This window comes from Synchiropus splendidus, chromosome 6 (assembly GCF_027744825.2).
Source record: "Synchiropus splendidus isolate RoL2022-P1 chromosome 6, RoL_Sspl_1.0, whole genome shotgun sequence".
Taxonomy (NCBI): domain Eukaryota; kingdom Metazoa; phylum Chordata; class Actinopteri; order Syngnathiformes; family Callionymidae; genus Synchiropus; species Synchiropus splendidus.
In genome coordinates this window covers 3,872,816-3,898,127 of record NC_071339.1, presented here as the reverse complement: position 1 = coordinate 3,898,127, position 25,312 = coordinate 3,872,816, and the positions used below count along the sequence as shown (strand labels likewise).

The window sequence follows — 25,312 nt, the reverse complement described above, 5'->3', positions numbered from 1 at the left end:
GGCCACAGCAAATATGTGGTTTCAGCTTGCTCATTCACAACTGTTGGAATTCATCAAGGGCTACCATCAACAAGATAAAAGGCATTATATTATGTTTATAATCCTTATACTTATGATAAATAAAGTCACATCAAATATGAAAGCTGAAGTGTTTTGAGATTGATATATATTACTGAAACACATTCTTTCTGTATTAGCTCAAGAGGCAAGACAACAAGTGGTTCAGTCTCGATTAATAACAATCATAAACAGGTAGACTGATAGGACGCTGATCTTCTGGGTGCACCAAGCGATGTTCCAAGGATACCCTCTTTTAACTGTCACATAACAAACACTGGTTTTGTGACCCTATGTCAAATCTAAACGATTGAAATAGGATGGACGCCAAAGGTATCAGATGGTTGGTGTAGCTGGATGTTTGCTGTATATAATTGCTTCCATTGTATATATTAAAAGACAGCAACACAGAATTGATGACCAAAAGATGCTTGGGCCTAAACTATTTCATGGGATCATGCCATGAAGAAAGAAAGAAAAATATTTTACTCACATTCATCAAACTATATTATCAAATAACATGCGTATCGAAGGTCAAACACATGGCTCAAGAATACATGTCCTGAACATATAACAATGACCGCATTGCCTTTTATAATTTGTGCAAAAGAGGAAGTGTCCGGAGAAGAACCTAAATCAAATGAATAAACACCGAGACATGGAAAGACACTCTAAATGTTTCTTTTCCACCTTATGTTTTCCACTTTTCAGACATGATTTTGCTTCATCTTAAGTGACATTATGGACCATCTTAATGTGGATAATCATCGTTTGCCAAGGCGAAGTATCAGTGTCAGGGGATTAAAGACATGAAGAGTGTAGTTTGGGATGGTATGTATCACAAGACTCATTGAATTTAAATATTTCCATGCACAAAGGATACCTTCCAAGGCCAAAGATCAAACTGACTAGGAACCTTGAAGAACCCTTATATTCAAAGTGAAATTGATATTACTAATAATTGATCCTTTGAGCATTGGCAGGCTGTGGTCTGCGTCATAAATATCCACTTCCATTTGCTCCAAAATGTTTTATTCGTTTTAAATTCAGGGCAACTGTTTGACAGGAAAGGGGCGTCTTTCAGAGGCACCTTCAGTTGTACTTCTTCATCCTATCCAGCTGTGGCGCTATAGGCGTTTTGTCTGTGTTTGAAGCGCCATACGCCATCTGCCGCAGTCAGTTAGCTGTAGCTGGGATGGAAAATGGAGGCTTGACCGAAGATATATCGAGGACACATAGTTCAATATTCTCGTATTTAGGTGGGTAGAATATACTAGATTGTTTTCAAAATGCAATGTGTTGTTATATGACGTATGTGACGGTGTTCTTTCTTGGTGGTGTTCGATGTAGCAGGCGAGTGCGAGCATTAGCTTTTAGCGTCAGATTTACTGCGCCATTTGCTTTCTTGGCTTGTCATGTTAAGCTGCTTAAATGACCCAACGTTAGTATAAACGTCTGTATTTAGTAAATGGAAACAAAATATGCGCGTGGCCCGCAAACGTGTAGCGTATCAAATGTTTGAAAGCTGACTAAGCTAGCTATAGGGTCCTTCGGCCTGAACCACGAGCTCACCGTGGCGTAACTGTAATACTGGAGAAAAGATCATTCGTTTGTGCCGCTGATCTTTGTGGGTCAATTGTAAAATCGCGCGTTGCTTGTTGTTGACTATACTGCGTGTATCTCAGTTAATGTCGTTTTTCTTCTGAAGTCCTGTCCGCTCCATCTGCAGTTATGAATCCGTGATACGCGGCGATATTGCACTTTCCATGTAAATCTCGGCGAGATTTACACAAAGTATTCTGTGAAAATATATACATGTCATGGTAAATTTTAATCGACAGTATTCTGATCAAGCACTGCGTGCCGTTTTTTATTGTTAATGTGGCGTGGTCACATGCCTGTAGGCCGCAAAGCCTTTCACGGACAGACTCGTTTACATTGCGCCGAATCGCAGTCTTCCATGTTAACTCGGCTGTTTCAAAGAGTTGAAATTGGCTCCGGTGTGAGATTTGACTTCATAACCGAATGTTTGGTTATTTACCTCTGGCCCCTCCCACCTTCCATAGCAACGGCCTTTCTCTTTCTCGTGGCTCCTTTTCGTGCGTTAGCGAGTCACGAACAACTGTTTGAATGTGACAATTATTCTGTATGATGACTAAGATGTCAATATTCTGATTTATTTTCTGTGCTCGTATCTCGTCTCCTTTGTTTTCTCAATTCAGCCAACTGATTCGTGGCGTAGAAAACAGGTCTTTCCATTTAAACCTCTGTTTAGCTAAATGGGTGGTAGTTAACAGTTGTCCAGTGTAACCTGGTGAAAACATTTCGATTTTCTGAACTATGTTAATTGAGAATGAATTTCCAGTTTCCAGTATAGCAAAACGAGAGAGACGGCAAGACTGCTAAAAGTTGCAGAGAATTCATCATAGTCCTTTTGCCTATTTATCAGAGTCAGTTTGGCACAAATTTGCTTTGTTTTATTTCAACTGCTAATAATGATATAGCTTTAGAACTGTATTCACTTATTATAACCATACACCATTACGGCAAGATGCGAGGGACTCTGCTGTAATCTCCATGCTGTGGCCTATAACATCTAATCTCTGTCTGATGTTGTCAATTTTTTTGGCACCTGACTGTGACCCCTGTCCGGGTCAATCTTGAGTGCTATGCCCACTATAGCCTTTTTATCAGTCGTCCCTTCCATCCTGCCCAGTCCAGGCAATTCTACGGCAGGCATCCACCTTCATCAGCCGTCGCTTGTCTTGGGTATCCACTCTAGCCTCTGTAACCTGGTGCTTGTGTGTCCCTTTTCAACACATGCATCCCTTGATTTATTTTTTTAACGGGAGGTTATGCTTCATCTCCACAAACATTTTTTAGGCCTGAGAAAAGAGGAATCTTTGTCCCTCCTGGTAGAAAATATTAATGCCAGCAATTAGCTATGTTCAGTGTAAGTTGCTGTTTGTGGCTTTATCCCAATGTGTACCTTATATGTTGATGCTGCGATTATTGAACTTTTATCATCTGTTTCCTTTTTTCTTTTCGTCGCTTGGGGATAGTTGCCATCAGTGCTGTTGCTACTGCCTGTGTAGGCTTTGAATAATGCTGAAGAAGCACTGTATGTGGCCTGTCCAGATGCAGTCATCTTCTTAAGTGTGAAATTACCGTTCTAGTGCAACCACTACATTTGCCTTCATACTCTATGGTGTACAGGGGTTGGCAATCCGGTCCTCAAAGGGCCGGGGTGGTGCAGGTTTTCGTTCAGACAGCACCTGACTGGCAATCAAGTGATTATAGCCCTAAGACACCTGATTGGTGAAAAGGTGTCCTTTTGATTGGTTGGAACAGAGTATGGTGTACCAAAACCCATGTCAAAGTCATGAGCTGATTACCCTCTATTGCAACAAGTAGTGCTTGAAGCATTACCAATATACACTCGAGTCTTCAGTTGCACCTTCCCAGAAGGTCTTATAGTCAAGATTTTTACAGGCAGAGATCAGTATTAGTGATTCTCTCCCTATTTATTGATGTTTTATAAATAAAGTGCAGAAGGTACTATTAAAATAAACACCAAATATTAGCTTTGACTGTGGATTGATTGATGTATTATCACAGGTGATCAACTTGTAATGTGGGCCAAGAGAATACACTGTAGTTTCTGTATATTGTGCTGAGTGTTGTGGCATATTGCAGTTGCCTGCTATAGTTATTCGATCAAATGTGGATGAAGGAAAGATAAACCATCAACTCACAGCTATTGGAACTCCGTATTCACTGGTAGAAGGCAGGTCTGTTGGATGTCTAATCCATGAGACCAGTGCACTTAGCTGAAACAATGCTGTGAAAAGACATGGTATATGTCAATTTGTGTTGTACATGTTGCTGCTCAACCATGTCAGTTTGTGCCATGATCCTACTCGCACCAGCATTTCCTTCCAACACTCACCAATGCAGCTGAGCTGTGTGATTGGTGCCAATGAAGGGATCATTAGTTGTAAATTGTTACTTTGAGACAATCTACATATTGCATTTCAATGTCAGATTTAAAACGGAACTACTGTCTGAGAAAAGCATGACCACGTGTTGTCGGGCAAAGAAAGATTGAACATTCTTTGAGAAACTTTTCCTTATTATGCTTGGTCCTTGACTTAGGTGTTGCGTTGTTCAACGACATTCATTTTCTGCCTTTCTTGTTTCTCCAGGTTCCCAACTTTATTGAAGCTTGTCGGATACTACTATACCACTGCTCCCAAGCTCTGTGACGATTGGTATGTACGTTTTTCTTTTGTACCTATGACTAGCCATTAGTTTTGGTGTTCACTTAGTGGTGATTGAAATCGCATTTATCCGCACGTATCAGCAAAGCAGTGTAAAAGATGTGGTTGATTGGGGGGGGGAAAAAACGTATGTATATACATTCAGATTTTTATGTAAGTTAATATTTTTTGGTGTTCAATTTTATAGTTATATATAATTTAATCAAGTGTTTCCATCCACCTAGGTGTTGCAGAGTGAAAGAACCAAAACAGAAAATGTGGGCTTAGAAGTGCAAGAGCTGTTCACTTTGCCATCAAAGTACACTTTAGATGCAAAGAAAACATAGATGTCCTATCTGTTGACTGTTGCCTGAACAAATTATTACAATGGATACGTCGGACACCTCTGATAATCGCCCAGTAAGGCGTAGTGGTAGACAGCCGAAGCGCACAGACAAGTTAGAGGAGTTTCTTTCCACCGCCAAAAGAGCATTAAGAAAAAGCGCCCCACCGAGTCTAGAGAGTGACCCTCCATCTCAAACGCCAACTGATGCAGAGACAGCGTCTGAGGCGAGTTTTGATGGGAGCACCGAAACCAAAGGGCTGGAGGAAAGGGCGGACTCACCGAAGAGAAGGACAAGAAGCAGTGCACGGCAGACCACTCAAACACAGTCTGTTGGTAGACAGACGAGAAGTAAGATACAGATTAAAGATGATGCAAGCTCTGACAGTGAGGTCACCAATGCTCAGCAGAAGACTGACGAGAAAGATGAGGAGAAATGTGAAAAGAGTAATGAAGAGATGGACAATGACTCTAAAATCACAGACAAAGGGGATGAGAAGGAACAAAACGACAAAGCTTCGTCAGACTCCAAAGACGTTGAACAGGCCACAGAAGGAACACCTGCATCGTCAGCTAAACGTGGACCAATCAGGACTTATATTAATAAGAAAAGGGCTGCCAACCAGGACTCCTCTTCCAACAAGACCAAACCTGTTGCAGCCAAAGAAAAGGTTAAATCTTCCCAGGCCGGTCAATCAGGTAGGCAAGGAGAGGATATTTATGATGACGATGAAGAGGAAGACGAGGAGGACGATGACGACGATGAGTCAACGACATCTTCCTCTGACGAATCTGACGGTGGTGGTTACGACCCCAATGCACTGTATTGCATCTGTCGTCAGAAGCACAATAAAAGGTTTGTTTAATTTGGGTTAGGTTTGGTATAGATTTTATGGAAATGTGAATTGACTCTTGTGAATTCTCAGATTTATGATCTGCTGCGATCGCTGTGAGGAGTGGTTCCATGGAGACTGCGTTGGCATCACAGAGGCTCGCGGGCGACTGATGGAGAGAAATGGCGAAGATTATGTCTGCCCCAATTGCACCCTCAAAAGGAGCCATTTGGTCAAACCGGCGACGTCCAATTTGTCCTTGAACACAGATGTCGGGAAGAGCGACGCGACAGTGCCTTCAACAGTTCCTGCTGTTTCAGCTGGAGCACCTGAAGCGGCTCTCGTTGCAAGTCCTGCAGCTTCGTCAGCCGCACTTGCCGGAACGGAAGACAAGACAGCTGACGACCAGGGTATAAAAGGCAGAATAGAAAAGGCCATTAATCCTACTGGGAAAAAGAGGATTAAGATTTTTCAGCCGGTAGGTATTCTACACCTCCTCATGCAAAATGTTTCTTTGAAAGTGATGAATGTTTGATGGTGCAACTGTGACTGCATGTGCGAAAGTAGAGTGATGGTCCCTGACATTTGTTTGCTCATATCAACAAGGCTGCAAGTTTAAATGTGCGTTATGTTCATTTGGAACAGTCCTTACCGACGGCCGCACCAAAAACAGATCAGACGATGGCAGCAAAGATTGTGAAGACCTTGACCTCGATGGTTGCCAAGACAGCGGCACCAGCTGCTGCCAAAACCATTCAGCAGCCGACGACTTCAGCAGACGGGCAGACAGCGGCTCCAATGTCAACTGTGGTAGCTTCGGGTGCTGCAAAACCCACAGTGAAGGTTGTGGTTCCAGTTGCTGCAAAGACAACGGGTCAGACTGCTGCTCCACAGGCTGCGAACGTCCAAGTGCAGACTCCAGTTGCCGCAAATTCTTCAGTGCCGACCACGCCTTCAGCAGCTGCAACTCAAGCTGTCCTCGTAGTAGTGCCGACAACATCAGAAACGGTATCTTCGGCTGCCGTGAGCACAGCTGATGAGATGGTAGAAACAAACGTTGAAGTAAACACAACGTCAACGGTTGAGGAGAAGCCGACTGAAGATGCATCACTTCCCAAATGTATTGGTCCTGGCTGTGAGAATGTTGCCCAGCCTGACTCTGTGTACTGTGGAAATGATTGTATCCTGAAACACGCCGCTGCCACCATGAAGACCATCACAGTTGAGCCGCAGCCGAAGGATGGATCTCAGAAATCAAAATCTACTCCCAAGGTAAATGTGTACTGAAAGAAAACCTCCATGAAAGCATCCTGGTATAAAATGTTTATAACATGGAGACATTCTGGTGGTACAAAGTGGAAGGATGCTGAAATTGGTGTTGTTTTATTGAATCTTTAGATCCCCAAGTAAGAAGTTCTGGAGGTGCTAACTTTTAAGCTGGATATTTTTGACAAACATAAACCTTAAAAAAGAAAAAGCTCAAATGAACTTAAGTGCACAACCTCCATGTGCATCTTAATATAAATGAATATATATAATTCATATTTTCAGAATTGCAGGACCAGGCTTTAGGTTACATGTATGTACTGTAGGTAGCGTTTAGTCTACAATTATGGATACAGTTTTGTCTCCAACTTACAAAATGTTTTGTACTCCCACTGGGGCAATGTATGTATGTTACAGTTGGGTGTTGACAGTAGGAACAATGTCTTGTCTTGATCCACCCAGGGTGGTCCCGCTGCTGGCAAGAGGAGGACGAGAGGGAGCCGAAGAGACCTGGACAGCGACGAAGATTATCAGCCTGACCTGGATGAGGATGATGAAGATGAGCACGCCGAGGAACGTCCCCCGCCTCCATCCACTGCTTCCTGGTCCAGCGACCATAATTACATTGCAGTAACACCAGAAAAGACTACACCCATATCAGCAACAGTGTTAAACAAAAAGTGTATGTATCTCTTTGAACTGTTACATTTAAACAATCTAATTGTAGCTGTGGTTTTGGAGAATAACTCCACTGATGCTGACTTCACACTGGATGTATTTTTGATCAAAGTGACAATATTGGTTGTATGAACTATTTTTGAATGCTGAGAAGGTAAGTATGTGGGTAAGTTGTCAATCATACTGGTCGTGTGTTCTGAAAGAGGCGCTCCATGGCTCAGACATCAACTGAAATCAACTTTATTACCCAGATTTACAATCCTCGCTAAAATGGCAGATTTTAACTGCCAAGATTCATGGAGAACCTCTTGGGTCACATGACTTGCAAACAGGAAAACCTCACTAAATCCAAATGTCTTACTGAATGATCCGATTACTTTGGCTTCTACACAGGTTTTTCCCCTTCGACAGGTAAGTTAGCTTTCATGGTTTGTGAGCTTTTACAGGGTAAAATGGCTCATTGATCTAAGAGAGCATCAAAGAAGCATTTTGAGCGCCTCATTGATGTATTTGATTTAAAATAAAGGGTTATATGAAGATTTCTGGATGACTTTGTTGATTATGTGAGCTGTGTTGACTTGGTGTAGGAGATCTTGGCCACTTTAAGCACAAAAGATTGTCCGTGATGAATCGACGGCGTTCGGATAAGTGAAGCCCAAGATGTTTTTGATGGTCAGCTGCTGCTCCAGGTCTGTTTGGATGGTGCAGCAAGGCTCCTTACCAAGTGGAAGATCTTCATTCAAATTCATGAAGACTGCAGAAGAGTTTTGAGTCCGGAGGCCGGTGCCATGTTACACACCGTGTGGATCCTGCCGTATTTTCCAACGTCCATGTGCCGCATGAACTTCAGATAGAATCCATTCTGTTGCTCTGCAGCTGAGGCGTCATTTGCTTCTGAAATGCCATTATTGGAAATTTAACTATACTTTCTGTAACCACTGGCTTCATGCTGCCGGCCAATAATCTGATAGATCAGGTTGACTCACTTGCAACTGTCTTCCCATTGAATAGGCTACAATGGCCTTTGTGATGGATGTTTAAGGACAGTGGCGTTGCGTAACCAAACTTTTTAGTTTCACCATTTAAATCTATTCAACTGTAGTGAGTTTTTGGCATAACTTCAGTTGAGTACCTCTGAGTGGGCTCTGAGAACCCTTATGGCAACAATATATTTAATGCTTTGTTGGATTTTATTTCATCTTTTTCCCACCAAGTTGCTGTTGTCAGCAAAAAACGGTGACTGTTTCAGTGAAACTAAGCACAAGTCACAACTTGATCGTGGCTGTGGGAATTCATTTCTTCCAGCATGTTTACCTATAAACATGCATAAATCAAGTGGTTAACTGCCTTTTGGATGAAGTAAGAAATACATATTTTAAAATTTTGAAAACTTGCTGTGTGGATTATTTTTATCTGAATGGGTCCATATTAACCACACTAGTTAAATGTCCATTCAGTTCCTCATTTTCAGCAGGCTCTGGTTCTGAAATATTCAGAATTGGTTGTAGTTGGTGTGTCTTGATTGAACACAATCATTTTTGTCTGTGAATGTTTTGCAGGAGGCTCATTTTAAAATGGTAAATCTTTCTTTATTCTCAGCCCCTCTCAAAGAAGAGAAGCAGCGTGAGAAAGAGCCGACGACAGATCGCGAGAAGTCTCCAGTGCCCCGTAGCCCCAAAAAGAAAGACAAAAAGTCGGTGCCTGCAAAAGAGCCCACCAAGGTTTCACCGAGGAGCAAGAGGGCCCTCGCCAGATCCACCAGCTCGAAAGCCTCAAGGAACTCAGCAGCACCTCCGAGCAAATCCTCAGCCAAGACGAAGAAACCTGCAACACCACCTGCAAAAACCCCATCTCCTTACCCATCTGGGCCTATCCATGTCACTGGTGCCCTGAGGGTCACCAAGTCAAACTTCACAATCCCAAAGAAGCAGCAGCCCCAACAGAAGGACTCTCTGTCAAAATCCAGCTCTTCACCCAAAGTCTCATCATCCGCGCCCTCTGCTGCCTCCTCCCATAGTTCCTCCAAACCAAAACATTCGGCTTCTTCAGGCCCGGCGCCGCGGTCCCATGTGCCGCCTGCGAACCATCAGATGAGACAGAACATTCGCCGCTCGCTAACTGACATTCTCTTTAAGAGGTGAGTTCAAAATAAGCTCTTGATTTTTCCAGGCATTTTCTGTTACCTCTTCTCTCCCACAAATAGGGTGAGTGACAGCGACGATCTGAAAATGACTGAGAGCGAGGTGGCGCGACTTTGTGTTGTAATTGAGAAAGAGATGTATCGCATTTGCCTCAACACAGACAACAAGTACAAGAACAAATACAGGACCCTCATGTTCAACCTAAAGGACCCCAAGAACAAGGTGTGTGGGCAAACAGTGTTCACAAATATTTTTGATCTATTTACTCTGGGTCTGACTTGACACAATTTTGTTTTTTCAATTTGCAGGGCTTGTTCTACAAGGTGATTGGTGGTGAAATCTCCCCATTCAGACTCGTGAGACTCAGCTCGGAAGAGTTACAATCAAAGGAGATAGCAGAGTGGAAGAAGCCAATTGCTCCAGAAGTAAGCAGGAATGGATGAAATGGTTTCATTGTTTTACATGTACATTTTGTTAAATCACACTGACAGTATGTATCTCTCCTTCTAATGCAGTCTGCTAGCTCTAGGAGCCATTCTAAACAAGGCAATGGCCATGACTTGCAGAGGCTGGATACAGATGAAGCACCTTCCTCGTATGATGTCAATGTATGTGTGACTCGCAACGACTTTATGCATGGTCAGAAACACGAAAGATTGTAATGCGCACAAACCTCTTCTGTCCTCTCAAGGAGCATGACGAGTTTGGCACGTCTTCAGTCGCGCCTCGGCAGCCTGCTGGCGAAGGAGCGTCTAACATGGTTGATATCCTGCTGAAAGACACAACCTCTGAACACAGGACTCATCTCTTCGACCTCAACTGTAAAATATGCACAGGTATGTGACAGACAGGGAGACATCCGTGAGTGTACATTTTCTTTGTTTGGTTTATGTTAAATGTTTGCATGATTGTCTTTGTAGGTCAGAAGAATGAAGATGAGCCTGCATCAAAGAGAGCTAGGCTGGCAAAGAAACCCGAGAGCAGGCATGAGCAGCATTCGTCCATAATGGAGAGCGTTCCGTCTGAGATCCAACCTCCGATCTCCACTGCCTTCCCGTCTGCTCACCCTCCTGGGCAGCGACTGATGGTTCCTGACTTGCAGCCTACGCCGAGCCAGGAGGACCTCAGCTTTCAGGCACCCCTGGTCAATATTCCTCCTCCCATCCTTCCCACCGTCTCCTCTGTGAGCATCACCCGCAGAGACCCTCGTGTGGCCAGACACGTTCCCAATGTCACCAGTGCAGTCCCGGAAAAGGCTCAGCTCTCCGCTGAGCCAGCCTTGGTTCCTGTTGGTGCTCCTGTGGAAGTTGGGACAAAGACGCTACTGCCAATGCCTACATTCACATTACCAGCCCTCACTGTGCCTAAACCTGTCAAGACCAAGTAAGTCTCCTTCTGCATGACTTTTGAACTTATAGTAGTGTCTCACTCTTGATCTGGTGCCTTCATGGTCACATTGTTTTTTTAGTATATCTGAGCCGCCTCCTGAGGGTGAAACAGCAATATTTCTTCATGGCCAAGAGAAGATATGGAAAGGTTTCGTTCACATGCAGAAAGTGGCCAAGTTCATGACGAATGCCTACCTAGTCTCAGGATCTTTTGAGCATTTCAAAGAGGTCAGTAATGCCACGCACTTTCACCCAAAAATCAAGCGACAAGTTCATTTGAAATGACGTGACAACACCTTTCCAGGATTTGCCTGATACCATTCATGTTGAAGGACGCATACCTCCAAGTACTGTGTGGGACTACGTTGGAAAACTGAAAACTTCATTGTCAAAGGTTTGTTGAATTATAGTTCTTCCTACAACGTTATATAACAGTGTTTTTGGGTGTTTATTTCTCCCATCTACTCCCCGTTCATAGGAGCTGTGTCTGATCCGTTTCCAGCCGACTTCAGAGGAGGAGGAGGTGGCATATGTTTCTCTCTTCTCATACTTTAGCAGCAGGAAGCGTTTTGGTGTTGTAGCCAACAGCAACCGTCGGATTAAAGACCTGTACCTGATCCCACTGAGCTCAAAGGACCCATTACCTGCCAAACTTTTACCCTTTGATGGGCCAGGTATGCTTGCCAAAGACTCACAAATATTGAAAGTTGTATGCATAGAAATATATTTGTCGTGCACAGACTTTGTTGCATTCATTTCCGGATCAATTTCATTCCTTTAGAATCCTTCAAGAATCCGCTAACAGGGTTTGTGTCTCGTGTGGCAGGTCTAGAACCAGCACGTCCCAACCTCCTGCTTGGCCTCCTAATCTGCCAGAAGGACAGAAAGCGTGCTGGCTCTCAACTAGAAAGTGAAGAGAAAAGATCCAAGACTCAAACCAAAGAAGCAGATGACCTCTCAAAACCACAGATCTCAGTCAAAGATGGACAGAGCCCCAGACAAAGTGCGGATGTTTCCTTCAGCACAACACCTCCGGGATCTCCTCCACGCACTAGTTCTGAAGCCTCTGTTAGCGCTAAACCTTCTTCCTCAGTTGCGTCCTTGCTCTCCTCCATCACAGCACCATCAACAGTTAAAGAACCTCCGTCCTCCACTGGCCCTACAGGGACCTCGGCTGCAGTCGCTAATCCACTTCAGACCATCCTGAATTCTCTTTTCCGAAAGAAAAAGCAGGACTCTGACGCATCAAACTCTCCCTCTGACCAAACAGGGGATCTTTCTGTGCAGCCTGCGACCTTACTTGACCCCATTGTGAAACAGTTTGCTGAGAGCTCTGGAAACACAAAGGTAGAGGAGGATGAAGATGACAGACCGTATGACCCGGAAGAAGAATATTGCCCGAGTGAGAACTATAGTATGGCCATTAACCCTGCCGAGGTCACCAGCAAACCTGTGATGTCTAAACCTTCTGAAGTTGCTCCAGACGAAGAGGATGATGTTGCATATGACCCGGAGGATGACTCCATATTTGATGAGGTCAAATCCGAAATACCTGCTCCAACCATTGTAAGTGATTGTGCCAGCAATCCGCAGAAAATCTTGGAAAATCTGAAACAGATTGGTGAGAAGATGTTGGAGAGGGAAGGGAAAATGCCAGTGTCTTCATCAATGGTGGACTCGTCTCTGACAACAAATCCACTGTTAGTTGGCAGCAACTTGCTGCAGCTTGGCAAAAAAGTGGAAGAACTGGTGAAAACCTCTTCAGTTGCACCTGTGATTAACCAAAAGAGAGATCCTCGACAGACTAGGGATCCCCGGCAGAGCTCAGTGAGCAGGGTACTGTCAGATGACTCGGAAGACAAGGGAGACGAATCCCCTGTGGCGGATGATTGTGCCCTGCCTGCGGACCAGACGCCTCATGGTGTAGAGCTGCCAGAATCATCGGTCAGCCCAGAGAAGTCTCCACCGCAGGATGAGCAGAAAAGCGAGACCCCGCCCTTAATGGATTCAGACACTGGAGAAGTATCAATTCCTTTGTTGGGAGAAAAAGTGGACCCTGATGTGGAGGTCCACTTCATAAACACGGACGACACGAGTACTGAGCTAGATAAACCCATAGAGAGTGAATTGGAGACAAACAAGTTCAGTGTTTGGCCAAATGCTGCAAGTATCCTGAAACACAACTTGGACTCTGATGATAGCCAAGACACGCCTTTCTCAAATTATCATGGCGAGCCTTCAAGTATCTCCACAGTAAATTCTTCAATCCCAGTTCTCACACATTCTGCAATGGGTGACACACACAGAAGGTCTGAATCAGGCTTTGAGAGTGAGTATTCACACCGCGCTGAGACGCACCCGCAGCTGAACTACGCTCCTCCACGTCCGGCCCAGGGAGGGCATGTCGGACCTCCACCAATGTCTATTCCTCCTCCGATGCAAGGCATGCCTTCGATAGCTGCCTTACCTCCCATGCAGAGACCTTCTCTTCCCCTGCATGGTCATCTTCCTGTACAGGTTCCACCACCCACTCATGGACCTCCTCCAATGCATGGCCCGCCACATGTGCAAGGAATGCCGTTACATCCAGACAATAACCAACAATATGGGCCACGGCCAACTGCCTTTCCACCTTATCAAAATCAGTGGCCTGGAAGTCAACAGCAGCAACCACTACCGCAGCAGCAGCAGCCACTTCCTGGACCCCCACCTCAAGGTCTTCCAAGAGGAGTGCCGCCACCACCATTCCATCTTATGAACCAAAGGGCACCACCTCCACAGATGTTTGATACTTCTGCTCCCCCAATTCATATGAGACAACAAGACCCCCCTCCAGGTCGATTTGATGGTCCAAATAGTTTCCTGCCACCAGGTTTTGCTGGCCCACCTCCACCTTTTTCTTTCCCTGAAAACAGGGGTCCTCCACCTGCGTTTACGCGGGCCCCACTTGGGCGCTTTGATTTGAACCCTCCAACACATTTCTCCAGGCTCAGTGGTCCACCACCGGCTCCATACAATGACCAGGTGTCTCAGCCTTCATTTGCGTCCCAGCTTTCAGATCACACTCGCAGACCTTTAGAGCACTATAACAAAGATATCAATTCTTTAAACGTGAGTATGGATGATCATCGCAACCAATTCCCTCTTGATGACAAGGGCCCACCATTGGGTTCTGTCTTCCGTAGACCTCCTCTTAACCACTTTGAGAATGCTGGACAAGGCCCTTCACCCCTTTATCGAGAAAGTTTCGATGAGCATGGGAACCGTTTGTCTCAGGACGGCAGAGTACAGTCACCTCAGCCGTTCGGTGGCTCGGAACGTTATCGGTTCGACAAGTACTCAGACGAGGCGAGACCAATGCATCATAGTGGAGCTTTGCTTCCCACCCCTGGAGAAGCGTCTTTAGGACTCCCGAGTCACATGCGGGTTCCCAGTCCTGAGCGTTACAGGGGTGATCCATGGCGTGACTCACCTGAATTGAGGCGGCGGACCAGCACCGCCTTTGATGACCCTGAACCTCGAACCCAAGATCGGGTTAGTCGCTTTGACGGAGGAAACAAAATGCTACCTGGTCCCTCCGAGGAAAGACAGAGAGACGTCCCGGAGGATCGCCGAAGGGACAGAGAGTTTTCTTCTGCTGGCCGTCGTTCTTGGGACCGTGGTGAAAGCTTGCGGTGGAGTCGAGAGAGGGACCGTGGTCGAGATCGCAGCAGAGAGCGGGAAGGTGAAAGGCGTGGAAGCGATAGGCGCGAGGGGGACAGACGAGAAAACGACAAGCGTGAGGGGGACAGACGAGAAACCGATCGCCGTGACGGGGACCGACGAGAAAGCGATCGACGTGACGGGGACAAACGAGAAAATGATCGGCGTGAGGGGCCACGACGGGAAGCCGACAAGCGAGAAAATGATCGTCGCGAGAGTGAACGGCGGGAAGGAGACAAAAAAGATGGCGAGGGGGAGAAACGTGACAATGAAAAGCGTGATGACAAAAAAGAGAGTGAACGGAGGGATAGTGATAAAAGGGAGGGTGAAAGAAGAGGGACTGAACGGAAGGAGAGTGATCGACGTGAGAGTGAAAGGCGGGAGAGTGAGAGAAAGGAAGGCGAACGAAAGGAGAGTGAGAGACAAGAGGGGGAGAGTGAGCGCAAAGAGAGTGAGAGGCGTGTGAGTGAGAGACGTGAGAGTGAGAGGAGGGAAAGCGAGCGGAAGGAGAGTGAGAGGCGGAGGGGTGATAGAAACCGTTCAACAGACACAGACCGACACAGGGACGAAGACTCTGACAGGAGGCGAGACAGAGACAAGGAAAGGGACCGAGGCAGGGACCGAGATTCTGACAAGAGAGACAGTGATCGCGACCGAACGCGGAATCGCGATAGAGAGCGAGACCGCAGACGCAATAGGTCTCGAAGCAGAGACGGCGACAGGGATCGTGCGAAGGACAGAGGTCGCGACCGAGATGGAGATAGAGGCAAAGACAAGGAGAGAGACAAAGACAAGAGCAGAGATAAAGACAGGGAACATCGAGAGAGAAGCCGAAGTAGGGAAAAGAGAGAGGAGAAGAGAGACAGCAAAAATGAGAAAAACGGTAGTAAAACCTCAGAAAAAGAGAAAGACAAAGTGACGTCATAGTTTCTGGTTCCAAAACACTAATTAGTTTGAAGCAGTCATTTTAATTCTCCTGTGGTGAATAATGCTCAGCAGTGTTTCATTTAAAGAATATTGTCATTTTGTATTTCTTTATTTCTACATCCTTTTTTTTTAAAAAAAAAAAAGAAAAATGACACTTCGAAAATGTTTCACCTGTATAATTTTAAAACAGTACATCACTGATTAACCCAGGTTTTGCAGTATGTAAATATAAATGTATTTTTGTAAATACCGATGTTTTTAATTCATGCTTTTCTAAGTAGACACAAAGCCATATGGGTGGTTCTGTCAATGAGCAGGCAAGTCTGCATTGGACCGATGTTTGTGGCGTATGTCGAGACAAACTTTGTCAAACCTGTTTATCGGAAACATACTCCACTGTTCACTCATCAGTGGCGCCGTTCCAACATGGCTGATTAAACATGTTTATAGACTTATCCTTGCCTCTCTTCCTCTTTTGCTTCTAATACATGCCCGCGTATAAACACCACACATTTCTTACGAAGATGGAGTCGGACTGGGCGATAAATCGACCTGAATAATCGGATAAAATCTGCGCACTTCTCCATTGAACACGCTCGCGCCGGCTGTTGGGACGCACTTCCCGTCCTAGGTCACTAGAGGTCGCTGTGCTCTGAGTCTGATCGGTGGCGGATTGAAGACGTGCCAGTCCAAAACAGCTCTGCTGTAGCTGGAGTGAGATCATCATTGAGCGTCTGATGCTAACCAGTCGACTTGACCCGCCGTCTGTCGGGTATTTTTGGCAACTTCCACTCAATGTGGCAGAGTGTGTTCATAGCACGAACCACCGCGCAGAGTGGTTCCTTCAGGGCTTGACGTCACTTCCGACTCGATCAGCGTCGTTTTTTGTTTTTGTCATAAATGTTGTCTTTGCTTTGTTGAGTGCAGCTATATTTTAACTAATTTGTTGAGCATAGGTTTTTCTTTTGATCGTTTTTCCTATTTAGTTTTCTGTTTTTCTATCGTTGTAACTAGTAACTAGCTTTAAAAAAATACTAAACTGTTGATAGAAACTATAATTATATCCCTAATTTGGAGCACATGATGTATCATTGGCCTTCATTATATTTCTAGATGGAGTTTACAATGTATTTCCTGGGTATGAAGCTCAGTGAAGTTGACAGGAAGATGGCAGATCTTCAATGAACAAGAAATCACTTCCTGTTGTGGTTTATTATGGGACACTTCTTTTGCACATGAATGACGACCCACTGATCCTTTACTTATTTTTATTTTTATTTTTGACAAAGAAGCCTTGGAAAGTGTGAAACCTAACAGGCTATTGATGATCACAACCCTTACAGGCTCCGCTTTGCCTTCAGAACTGTCTCCACTCTTCATGGTGTGGATTCAACAGGATGCTTCCTTCCATCGTGTGGTCCTTATTAGGAGAAGCAGTTACAGAACCTGACTCATCAGGTAACATTTTTCCGTTTCTGTTGTCCCAAACATTGTGAGCCGTTCAGCCGGCCATCTTCGCCACGTCAAGGCTCCTCCATAAATCAAGTGGCAGACAGGAACCAAGAGCTGCAGACTCCACTGACCAACTTCATTCATGCCAAACAAATGTAACAGAGAGAACAGACCTACTGATGTGAGCACACACCTACCTGAAGAAGCAAATGCTGATGAGTCACTGAGCCTTCAGGAACTGAAACTCATTTCTCTACCACATGAAACTGGGCTCAACATCAAAACCACACAAATGAATCAACGCATTATGAAATATTTGCAAAAAAATAAACAAAAAAACAATGGCTTGAACTTCAAGCCTGCTGATCCTCGGGTCAGTGAAGGTTCATGCCAAGGTTTTATCTCGAATGGTCACCTTGCCAAGTCACACTTCGGATCACTTCTCTTGAGCCCAAATACTCTGGATCTTCCGCGGGCACCACACAAATTCCTGCGTCCGGTCATAGTGCCTGAAGGCAAACTTCAGCAGCCGCCGGCGCTGTCTTTTGTCGAGGACGGTGAAGAGGAAGTAGTTCAGGGCGCTGTCTGTGACATTGTGCAGCTCTCTGCAAACAAGAGTCTCCTCCAGGAAGAAGTGGACCAAAGGTGCTTGGCAGTGAGCGAATCCAAGAGTCCCCAGGCACTTCAGGATCCGGGTTATACGCAGGTTATTGTGGGTGTGTCTGCAAGGAGGAGCAAAGAAATGACCTCCGTTCCAGACCCGCATTTCCAACGTGTTCAGTCATACCTGTTCAAATTCGCAAATCTTTCCTTCCAGTTGTCCGCTCTTGTCACCGCGCCGGTTTCTTTGTTCAACAGTTTGACGCCGTAGAAGTCCAGCATCAGCTTATAGGACTCGAGTAGATTTTCCCTGGCGACATCATTGTGGATGAAAGCCTGAAGGAAATGGACTTCACTGAAACACGCTGCACCAGAGAGAGAAACTGAGCGAGCCTCACCTGAATCTCAGTCTTGGTCAAGGTTCTGGCATCAGGGTTCACTCCAGGCTCCTCCAGTGGAAACAGCCTGTTAAACAATGCACCAACAATGAGACACCTCCATGAAGGAGGACATCAAGATAGAAAGACTCACCACTGGATGTAGCTGTGCACACGCTCCAGCAAGTCATACTGCCCGCGCCAGTCTCTGTGAAACTCGCCGATGTAGACACCTGAGGACGATACACTTGGCTCAATACACACTCACGGTAATCTCACCAGCACCACTGACCATCAGGGGACGAGGGAATCTCTCCGCAGTAGAACTTCAAATTGGGATTCTCATCTAGATTCTACGAGAGAATGTAATTAAAGAATGATGCTGCAAAGAAAGACGGTGCGCGTTTCTTACCGACTCCGTCTGATACCAGAAGCGTCTGTTGATACCTGCCTGGAGAAGAAGTGTCAAAGATTCAGACACAAACATCTTTAGGTCACAGTTGGCTGTGTTTCTATGATGCAAGCGTACTACATGTTTTGAGTGAAATATAACTTTTACTTGTGCAAATATTTATTCTTTCACATGAATCCCTCTTTCGGGAGACTCACTTCAGGCCACCGTAGATCAAGCTACCGGCTGGAGTTTATTGGGACGAAATAAACGAGGAATATGTTTGATATTATATTATATATTGAGTTGTTTTCCTCATTTCTTTCGTTCTCTCTCGGGTAAAGCGCAGATATCTGAATTTCAGTGGCGCGAGAATGGTGCGTTCATCGATTCTCCTTCTGCTTCCTGGGAACCACCATCACTGAGGACCTCAAATGGGAGCCAACCATCAGGTCCCTCATCAGGAAGGCCCAGCAGAGAAGGTTCTTCCTGAGGCAGCTACGAAAACTACGCCATCATCCAGTCCATCCTCACCTCCTCCATCACTGTCTGGTACAGCAGCACAAGACCACACTGTAGCGCATCGTACGTTCTGCTGAGAAGGTGATGGGTTGCAGCCTGCCACCTCTTCAGGACCTGTATGTCTCCAGGACCCAGAGACGTGCAGGTGGGATCAGAGCCTTCGACCCTTCTCACCCTGGACATGGACTGTTTGTTCCTCTTCCCTCTGGCAGGAGGCTACGGTCCATCCAGACCAGAACCTCCCGTCACAGGAACAGCTTCTTCCCCTCGGCCCTCAGACTCTTGAATTCGTGATCAGCCTTTTTTATTTTATTTTTTCTGACAGCACGTTATTCCAAAGCACTTTCCTAGTTGGTGGGCTCCCCACTGACCATGGCAATAAATTTGATTCTGATTCTGAACATCGGAATTTCCAACACTTTTGGAACAGTTGGAAGTTACCTTGTAGCCGTGTCTGTAGTGGTGCAGGTCTCTTGCTGCCCTTTGGAATGAGTGGAATTTATACTGTGGACAAGATAGACGGTGTATTGTGGAGTTACCAAAGAAAACACACAAGACAAAAAAAGAATGAAACGGGAGGGAAACGACTCCCAGATGAATGTCATGCATCAACGTAAACACCGAGGTGATTCACTCACGTTTCTGGGCGCGCTGGAGGCGCGGGTCTTCATCGTCTCCTCGTGACCCTCCTCGGCCTCCCAGGTGGAATCGTACTCGCAGTAGAACTCGTCCGTTGCCTCCACTCGGCAGCTCGGATGGTCCTCCGCGTCACGGTCTTCCTCTTCAACTGTTCGCGTCTCTTCACGCGCCGGCTGGCCCGCACCCGCGCAGAGGCCCCGCTCCACCTCTCCCAGCTCGGGTGTCTTGTCGTACGCGACACGTCGGAAAACAGCGAAAAGTCTTGTGCGACCACGGTTCAGCCAGTTGACCAATATGTAGTAGAGCGACCAGAGGCGGCCAAAAAGACCGCTGTGATGGATGAAAGCCACAAGGAACATGAGCGCCATGACTTCAGCGGTGCGCACGAACGCACTGTTTTCGCTTTCGCTTTCCATGAAACCAAAAGTTTGGCGAGCAAACGTTTACTTTGAGCAACAGGCCTCACTTGAACAGCGCACTCTGGCACGTTTAAATATCAAAATTTAAATCTAAAATATAATAAACGCGCACTCTTAACATTAATAAGCAAGCGCCATTTTAATTCTATTATTATATTCATTTTATGCATTTAAATGCATAAATAAATTTATATATAAATAAAATATATAGTCTCTAGCTATTATCAATCGCTATTTTAATGACAATAAATAATCTTTATGAGCGCTCTTCGTGTCATCGTGATTGTCATGTTACTATTTGGCCGCTGGGTGTCGCGCTTGGCTCAACAATCGGTTGAGCAAGAAGGAACAGGAACGGTAGAGTCGATTCTCATGGAGACTGACTCCGAAGTTTCCATGATGGAATGACTTCTCATGAAGTACTGTATAACCCCTCCTTAGTACACACTGTTTTCAAAGTCCTGTAAAGTGGTCGTGTTTGTAGGACACAGTATATTCATATTCATCATACGCAGTCTTGAGATTGAACCCCTCTATTCTATATTTACAGTATGTATTAAAAGAAATGGGATCCGGTGTCACAGCTCTCTCTCTGGGTTGCTGCAGTGACAGCAACAAAACATGGTCAAATAGAGATATTACTGTACATTCAGAGAAGGACAGCTCTTGCATATCCATCCACATTTTTCACCGTGACTAGGTTTTGGGGGCATCAGTCTGATGGGTTCGACCCCTTGCCATGTGGTGTTCCATCAGACCGAATGGGTCTGTCCTGCATTCTTCTATAAAGAAGAAATTACTTTTTTGCATTTTATTCTTTTGGTCATTGCCCAAAGATGTGGGTTGTTGAGCTTTGCCTTTTAGCTCAGCTCTTTCTTCACCAGGGAAGGCCTCATTATTCCAAAATACTGCTGCACTTTTAGACAATACAGGGCCAAAAAAAACCCCACTCTGACACCTGGAGAGCCAACTGGGATCCAGGAGACGTGAGTCTGAAGACTGTATGATGCTCGGTCCGAGTGACTGTGAGGATCTTCCATGTTGTTTCAAGCACCATCATTGCCAAGTGAATGTCCTCTGCTGTTGCTTACAGGACGATTAATGCAGTGTACAGTGAGTCTAACCGATTAATAATCAGTCTTGTGAATATTCATCCTTGTAAAGACAAGAGTCAACAAGAGAACACGCGGTGTAAATGCCCAGAATACCAAGTGCATCGAGCGTCTTCACGTCCTCCGCCTGCTCTTATCACTTGAAAGATAACATCGTGTTTGCGGTATATGTCGCTGCCTCATTTTGTCCCGGGACAGCGCTTGAATGGATACCACTCAGGGACATTTGGCTCTTAATGCCTTCCTGTACAAGATAACGGAATGCATGAACTGTCCGGCCGATATGAGATCAGCAGGTGAGATAAAACCCCCATGAGCGCGTGGATAGTGAGCGATTAAACCCCTGAGCTCTTATCGTGGACTGAAGAGCATGTTGCTGAATGAAAGCAGCTCTTTAATAAGTTTTTTTTTGTTGCAGATGCAGGTTTTATAGGGCGTGTTTTGGTACAGATTGTACTCCTGGTCCTAGGAAACACCTTACTGTCTACCTCTGAAGGTCATGCAGCAGAAATCAATTGGATAAAATAAAGCTTTGCACAGGCTGAAGATTATGATCCGCTCTATTTTAATGCTGAGAAGTTAGTCAACTGATAGTGTACAGGACATGAACAGGAACATAGAGTCTTATTGGGAAGTTCGAAACGTGAAGTACAGTGGTACCTCGGTTCTCGTCCACAATCCGTTCCAGACGGCCACTCGAGAAGCGATTTGTTTGAAATCTGAATCGATTTTTCCCATTACAATGAATGGAAAAAGAAAGAATGCGTTCCAAGTCTTAAACTAGTCTTTTGTAGGAGTGAATGTAGAGTGTCTGCTGCAGGTGGCTGTTCCTCTATGTGTGTGGCCGCTGCATGTGGGAGGGGTTGCCGAGTGAGTGACGTCTCTCCAGAAGTGAAGAGGTGCCCGGTGCGTGTCCAGCTCTGAATGTGCGCTTCTGTGCAGTTTGGCTGTGACAAAGTCATAAACCAAGTCACGCTCTGTCCCAGACTCGCCTCATCCCTGTCCCAGCTCCAGCCCACAACAGGACATCAAACCCTGGAGTGAGCGCTCCAGCACCTCCCCTGTGACACTCTACCACTGGGGGAGACAGGAAAGGTTTTACACCTCAATATGAAGAAAAAACAGCCAGTAAATGTAGCTAACGGGACACGTCTGAATACAGAGGCTGCGTCGTGGGTCAGCTGATCTGTCCGCGCATGTTATGTTTTTTCCGGCTTTTTCGGGGGCGTTCGAGTTCTGGATTTACGTTCAAAATCCAAAGCAAAAAAATCTTGTAATTTTTGTTCGAACTCCAATTTGTCGTGGGACGTTCGAAAAGCGAGGTACCACTGAACTTTTATCTTCGACTGGTTGTGGCCTGTGTCTTCTTGCCATTTACTTGCTCATCTTTGCCACATTGCCACCAGGCAGACAGGGTTTTGTCAGGAAGACTTAGTGGGACATTTGAGGAGCTGGTGAGTCACATGGCAGCAGGTTAGTAGCGACTAGTGACAAGAACCTGTTCCTGGTGAAGAGCTGAAGTCAGAGGTTGATCTGGTTCCATTCATGAATAACTTCCAACGTGGAGGAGCCACAAAATCAACTAGGGTTGAGTATCAAGGATCGATGAGCCGAGAAACATTCAAAGCTTTAACATTTTTGATGCCCAGACTGCCGACAGGATCTTGTTTTCTCAACTTCGAGTGTTCTCCTCTGCAGCAAACTGTAGTGATCAAAGAGGCAGCGGTGTTTTATGTGCTCTGCAACACTGGAATCTATCTCCTAACTTCATAAAGAGTTCATTTGTGTTTCATGCAACAGTATTACTGCGTTGATGAAACAGTGTCCTAATTTTCAGAGGCCACTAGATGGCGCTCTTGGTTTAGAAATGATGTGAAGTTACTTTGAATCAGTCATTCAAGGCCAAGCACTTTACAGCAGACAGTTCCATCCGGTGGCCTCTGAAAATCAGGTCACTGTTTCACGAAACCTTGTCAACTCGGGCCGAACAATATATTGTTATTGTATCTACATCCTGAGATGAAAAATAAAAAATATTCCTGATCAAATCTTCCCAGGCTCCTGCACCAATGTACAGCCAAGGCGTCCGCCAACATCACTGCTGCGCCTGCTCTTCATGTGCCGACACGACCAGCCAACCACCTTCTTTCAAGTCTGTGATGGACTGACAGCTGATGTCAGCCAATGACAACCACCTGGGGAGGAGCGCAGCCAGTGAGAGAGGCACTCACACATACAGAGCAGAGAGTGCGAACATGAGTGCGGCGTCTCCACATTCAACTGGATTTAGCAGCCAAAAATGTCCTTGTCTATAATACGGAGCTATTTTGGATTGAGAAACCAGGACACAGAGCGAGGTGTTGGGAGGGTTGCGCTTGACAAAAGTGGTGGTGAAGCAACCAACCTAGTGCCATCGCCTGAAACAATTCCACAAAGAGTGTATTGAGAGAAACATTGTGGTCGAGTCGGAGGAACATCAGCTTCATTCCGAGTCGCGCTGTTGACGTGACTTGGTCGCTCCAACCGCGAACATTATTCAACACTGTGTGTGTGGGAGGACGACTAGCGCAGCGCTGGTGACTTCAGTGAAGCAGAACCAGAAGCAATGATACAGACAAGACAGTTGTGAGAGAAAAAAACTCAACTTCAAAATGAGAAAGTGATTTAATCCGCAGTCGAGGCTTTTGTTTGTGGACGCCATCACCACGTGTCTACTGATCTTGATGTATTCGACATGCAATATCGACAAGTGAAATACTGTCCTGTCACCAACCCATCTCCACACCTGTGCAGTTGCATCCTCAGGTGTCAGAGTGAGCTGTCATGGGAATTGTTGGAATTGCTTGTGCTACTATTAAAGAAGTTATTCAGAGACGGAGGAATGCTGAATGAGTGAGGAGTTTGTGGTTGAGTGTGCGTGAGAAAGAGACACGTGACAGTTGGAGTACATTGGCGGGACACTGGAGGTCTGGGCCTTACTTGTTAGCGGGTCCAAGGTCAGACGGAGGAGGCTGGAAAGGTACCATTTTCTCCAGGGCTGGATGGAGCCGGTCCTGATAAGAGCCACCTGGCTCCGAAGGAGGGGGGCGTGTCTTGTGATGTGCGCGACCGGCACTGGCGTCAATAGCTGAGGACCAATCACACGAGGACAAAGTCCTTGTGGAGAACTTTTGTGTATAAAGGGGTCAAGTTCAGATAGTTTTTTTGTAGCTCTACCGCTACTACCGGGAAGGCTTAGTCAGGTTTAGCTGCAGACCCAGAATTTTGCGTGTGGGAACACATTTCTTGGATGTCACTTGTTGGTGTCTTGGTCGTCATTCTCGCGAGTAAACGGACGGGAGGATACACGGGAGGTGTACTTCCAACTGCTATCAGGTTTCAGGAAAACCTCTGTCATTTGTCAGACAAAGCGGGCTCCGAAATTCCGGTCCATTAACTTTGGTCTGACAGAGTTTGGTTTTCCTGGAACCTGGTAGCTCACTCTGAGACCTGAGAATGTCCCAGTACACCAGACCTGGGCAAAGTGCGGCCCGGGGGCCAAATGCGGCCCTTTGACTGTATTTATGTGGCCCTCCTGGAGTCAGAGCAAAACTATAATACTGACATTGTTGTTGTCTCTGACATTTTGTCTTATGGATTGTTTTTTGTTTATTATGATGTAACTGAAACATAACCTTCTTGTTTAATTATTTTTCTAAATCTTTTCCGTTGGCTATTTTAGGAGTATTTCGTGTCCCTTAAAATACATCAGAATTGAAAGTAAATTTTGAAATGTATGAGCCACATTGACAATCTTTAAATGGAATGTGGTTTAAATTAAATAAAACACAACAAACCAACAGTTTCTATGCATTTTTACAGTGTAAATTCATAATCACACATGATTTTTATTTTCAATTTTCTCTTGTCCTCCTCTCCCTCCTCTGTTTGACGGCCCTTCTCAACGGTCACAATATATAACCCGGCCCCTTGGGAAATTTAATTGCCCACCTCTGCAGTACACTGTACTGGCCTTTTGCCATGGACTCCAAGGCCATAAATGCCCTCTGAACCGGACTTTGGGCAAACCAAATGAGGAATGAGTAATATAACCGGACTTTCCACAGCACTTTTAATCGGATATAAACAGAAACAGAGCGCTTGAAAACACCCTGCAGCTTGAACATGTAGCCTATTAAACACACGCACAGGAGAGAAACTGAGCCA

The 25,312-nt window shown here is 45.5% G+C and overlaps 2 protein-coding genes across 2 annotated transcripts; one reads left to right on the top strand and one right to left on the bottom strand.

The window, feature by feature from the left end:
* The first annotated feature begins 1,079 nt into the window (after positions 1-1,079).
* Positions 1,080-16,049, top strand: LOC128760781 (death-inducer obliterator 1-like). Its single transcript, XM_053868440.1, has 16 exons — positions 1,080-1,316; positions 4,263-4,328; positions 4,562-5,515; positions 5,586-5,970; positions 6,138-6,764; positions 7,221-7,440; positions 9,036-9,573; positions 9,640-9,799; positions 9,886-10,002; positions 10,093-10,185; positions 10,269-10,413; positions 10,498-10,960; positions 11,046-11,193; positions 11,270-11,359; positions 11,444-11,639; positions 11,792-16,049. Exons 3-16 carry the CDS (start codon positions 4,704-4,706, stop codon positions 15,592-15,594), a joined length of 7,797 nt encoding a protein of 2,598 aa, XP_053724415.1. The 5' UTR covers positions 1,080-1,316; positions 4,263-4,328; positions 4,562-4,703; the 3' UTR covers positions 15,595-16,049.
* Positions 16,050-16,852: 803 nt separating this feature from the next.
* LOC128760826 (opioid growth factor receptor-like) lies at positions 16,853-19,950 on the bottom strand. The gene is made up of 8 exons (XM_053868511.1): positions 19,575-19,950; positions 19,378-19,440; positions 18,436-18,474; positions 18,316-18,376; positions 18,178-18,256; positions 18,045-18,111; positions 17,834-17,982; positions 16,853-17,768 (listed from the first exon to the last, which is right to left on the bottom strand). Exons 1-8 carry the CDS (start codon positions 19,941-19,943, stop codon positions 17,483-17,485), a joined length of 1,113 nt encoding a protein of 370 aa, XP_053724486.1. The 5' UTR covers positions 19,944-19,950; the 3' UTR covers positions 16,853-17,482.
* Between the last annotated feature and the right edge of the window lie 5,362 nt (positions 19,951-25,312).